A 3,346-nucleotide genomic window follows, 5' to 3' on the forward strand; every position below is an offset into this window, starting at 1 on the left:
AGCCAAATCCACCGGGAACATATTTTTAAAATATGAGTCTGGTTTGTGACATGTTATACCTGGCAGGCCTCCCCTCGCTTGCTGACCCAACAGGACTGAACTGTCCCCTAACGTGGATTCTATAGAAAAATCTTCCATGAGCACGTGCTTGCTCAACCTGCCGGGGGCGGGGCGGGGCGGGGGGGGGGGAGTTGTCCCTGAAGTGCCCCATCAGGAACGCCCCCCCCCCGCCCCCGCAGCCCCACTCCACCCCAAACTCCGGAGGATTCTTGGACTTTTCCTCAGGGTCTGCCTGCTGTGAGGGCAATACCAGGTGGGTCTATTGTGTTGGAGACATCAAAACCCAGCCAAACCCTCCAGATCTGAGGTCCTAAGAGACACCTTAAAAACGTAGAAAGAGCTAGTGGCCCGGGGTTCCGGTTCTGGCTCGCGTGGGGTGACCTAGGGAAGTCATTCCCTTTCTCTCGGCCTCAGTTTCCCCTTCCGTAAAGGGGGCGGGATCCAGGTGGGCACCAGGCGAGCACCAAGTAAGACGTCGCAGGCTCCCCGAGGCGTGACAAAGGAATTGTCTCTGGGCCCTCTCGCCTCCCTCCGAGCACGCGATTCTCCCCGAGCGCCTTCTCCGCTTGGAGACGAACTCGCGCGGTGTCTTCGAGCCGCCAGCGCACAGAATTCCGCGGCCCGGCCAACACCCCATCCAGACCCCCCGACGACAACCCTCCTCCGGCCTGGCCCTGGAACTGGCCTCAGAGTCCCTGCGCCGTGCCCTGTATCCCTCCCGTGGAACCCCGCCCTCCCCCAGCCCCCCAGCGGAGCGGGCGGAGGGCGGGGCGGGGCGGGGCGCGCGGGAGGCGGAGCCGAGCCAGGGAATCCTGCTCCAGGCGAGCGCCGGACCCCGCAGAGCCTCCGCGCCGTCCGAGGGCCCCCGCGCCGGGGGCGGCAGGGAACCCCAGAGCAGCCGAGCTGGGAAGGATCCCCGCGCCGAGCGAAACACTGCCGCCGCCTCCGCGCCGCCCCCGCGGGCTGGCAGGTGTCCGGCCACCCGCTCTCCGCTCGGCCGCCGGCTCCCGCGGTCCCGCCGTCAGCTCGCCCGCCCGTCTCCCGCGCGCCATGCAGCCGCCGCCGGCCCCGCGTCGCGCGTAAGGCGTCCGCCGCAGGCCATGCTGCCCCTGCTCGCCGCGCTGTTGGCCGCCGCCTGCCCGCTGCCGCCCGCCCGCGGCGGGGTCGCGGACGCGCCGGGCCTTATCGGGGCGCCCCCCAACGCCTCCGTCAACGCGTCGTCCGCGGGCGAGCCCGCCACCCCGCGGCTGCTGTCCTCCGCGGCTGCCGGGGCCCCCGAGCGCCCGGGCCCGGAGGAGGCGGCGACGCCGTGCAACATCAGCGTGCAGCGGCAGATGCTGAGCTCGCTGCTCGTGCGCTGGGGCCGCCCGCGGGGCTTCCAGTGCGACCTGCTGCTCTTCTCCACCAACGCGCACGGCCGCGCCTTCTTCGCCGCCGCCTTCCACCGCGTCGGGCCGCCGCTGCTCATCGAGCACCTGGGGCTGGCGGCCGGCGGCGCGCAGCAGGACCTGCGCCTCTGCGTGGGCTGCGGCTGGGTGCGCGGGCGTCCACCCGGCCGCCTCCGGCCCGCCGCCGCCGGGGCGCCCACCGCGCTGCCCGCTTACCCTGCGGCCGAGCCCGCGGGGCCGCTGTGGCTGCAGGGCGAGCCGCTGCACTTCTGCTGCCTGGACTTCAGCCTCGAGGAGCTGCAGGGGGAGCCGGGCTGGAGGCTGAACCGCAAGCCCATCGAGTCCACGCTGGTGGCCTGCTTCATGACCCTGGTCATCGTCGTGTGGAGCGTGGCCGCCCTCATCTGGCCGGTGCCCATCATCGCCGGCTTCCTGCCCAACGGCATGGAGCAGCGCCGAACCACAGCCAGCGCCGCCAGCGCCGCCCCCGCCGCCGTGCCCGCAGGGACCACCGCCGCCGCCGCCGCTGCTGCCGCCGCCGCCGCTGCCGCCGCCGCCGTGACCTCGGGGGCCGCGACCAAGTGACCCGCCCCGCGCCCCCCTGCGTCCGCCCGGTGTCCGCGCTCTCGGAGGCCTTTCCCGCCGGAGCTCGGCCCGTGTGCTTCGTGCTGTAGTGACCGTTAGTTCTTCGGGGGAGGGGGTCGCCAGAAAGGTTCCGGCGAGTTTGCAAAGCAAGGTGTGTGCGGTGCTCTGGCTCCGAAAAGATGCCACCGGCCCTGGCACTTGCCGAGGGGTGGGGTCCGCCGCTGGGAAGACGGAGAGCAGGGACTTGGGCCCTTTCCCCTCGATTGCATCCCCTGCCCTCCTCCCTCCCGCACCCACGTGCCCTATATTCATGGCAGAAAATGACCAAATCCTGTGTATTTGTTTTATATATTTAATAACTGTTTTAAATGAAAGTTTTAGTAAAAAAAAAATCAAATTGCTATTGCTGTAGTAAGGGAAGTTCTTTGTACCCAAACAGTATTTGAAGTTTGTTTGTTTTTTAAAAAAATTATTTGAAAGGGGGCGGGCATGGGAATGATTTCACACTGACATATTGTTACTGCTGAAAATGAACTTGATGAACCTTTTCCAAGTCGATCTATCTAGTGACGTGGCCTGGTGGGCGTTTCTTCTTGTACTTCTGTGTTTTGTTTTGGTTTGTTTTTTTGGCTTTTAATACAGACATTTTCCTCCAGAGTGGCGTATGTCGCTTTTTCTTTATTTGACTTAAGAAAAAGAAACAAGAATTGTAAGATGTTCCCCTGAAATGTGGAGGGAGGGATTTGCCAAAAAGTTGGAGAAGGGCTCGTTCCGACGCTCTTCCCCGTCTGGGGAAGGTGGGAGGTGGGGACAGGTTCTTTTCCCTGGTGGCAATTGCTTTGCCTGGCACCACACTCCGCCTCCCCCACCCCCCCGCCCTCTCAGCTCACTGCCATTTGTCATGGTGGCAAACAGGGATTTTTTTATGTGATTTATCTCTTTAGCCACTGACCCTGGCTCTGCAAAGCACCCAGTAAAGTACCAAAATGGAAAAATCAATACCTACTCTGAGCCGGGTGTCTCACGGAAATGACTCACTTTAAAAAGCATGTAGGTTCCCTTCTCGTTTGTGTAAACTGGAGCGCGTGAGCACATTTCAGCAGCAGGCCTTAACACCGGAGATATTATTTTGGCATTAAGATTTTTTTTTTTACCCTCACCCAAGGACATTTTTCTCATTGCTTTGAGAGAGAAGCACTAACTGGTTGCCTCCCACACGCACCCTGACTGGGGATCGCATGCACCTGGACCCAGGGGCCGAACCCAAAACCTAAGTAATGTGCCTGATGGGGAATCGAACCCACAGCCTCTCA

The 3,346-nt window shown here is 63.2% G+C and overlaps 1 protein-coding gene across 1 annotated transcript; it reads left to right on the forward strand.

The window, feature by feature from the left end:
• The first annotated feature begins 766 nt into the window (after positions 1-766).
• TMEM158 (transmembrane protein 158) lies at positions 767-2,690 on the forward strand. Its single transcript, XM_028518558.2, has one exon. The coding sequence runs from the start codon at positions 1,161-1,163 to the stop codon at positions 2,031-2,033; it is 873 nt and encodes a 290-aa protein (XP_028374359.1). The 5' UTR covers positions 767-1,160; the 3' UTR covers positions 2,034-2,690.
• The last annotated feature ends 656 nt before the right edge of the window (positions 2,691-3,346 follow it).

This window comes from Phyllostomus discolor, chromosome 7 (assembly GCF_004126475.2).
Source record: "Phyllostomus discolor isolate MPI-MPIP mPhyDis1 chromosome 7, mPhyDis1.pri.v3, whole genome shotgun sequence".
NCBI classification, from domain to species: domain Eukaryota; kingdom Metazoa; phylum Chordata; class Mammalia; order Chiroptera; family Phyllostomidae; genus Phyllostomus; species Phyllostomus discolor.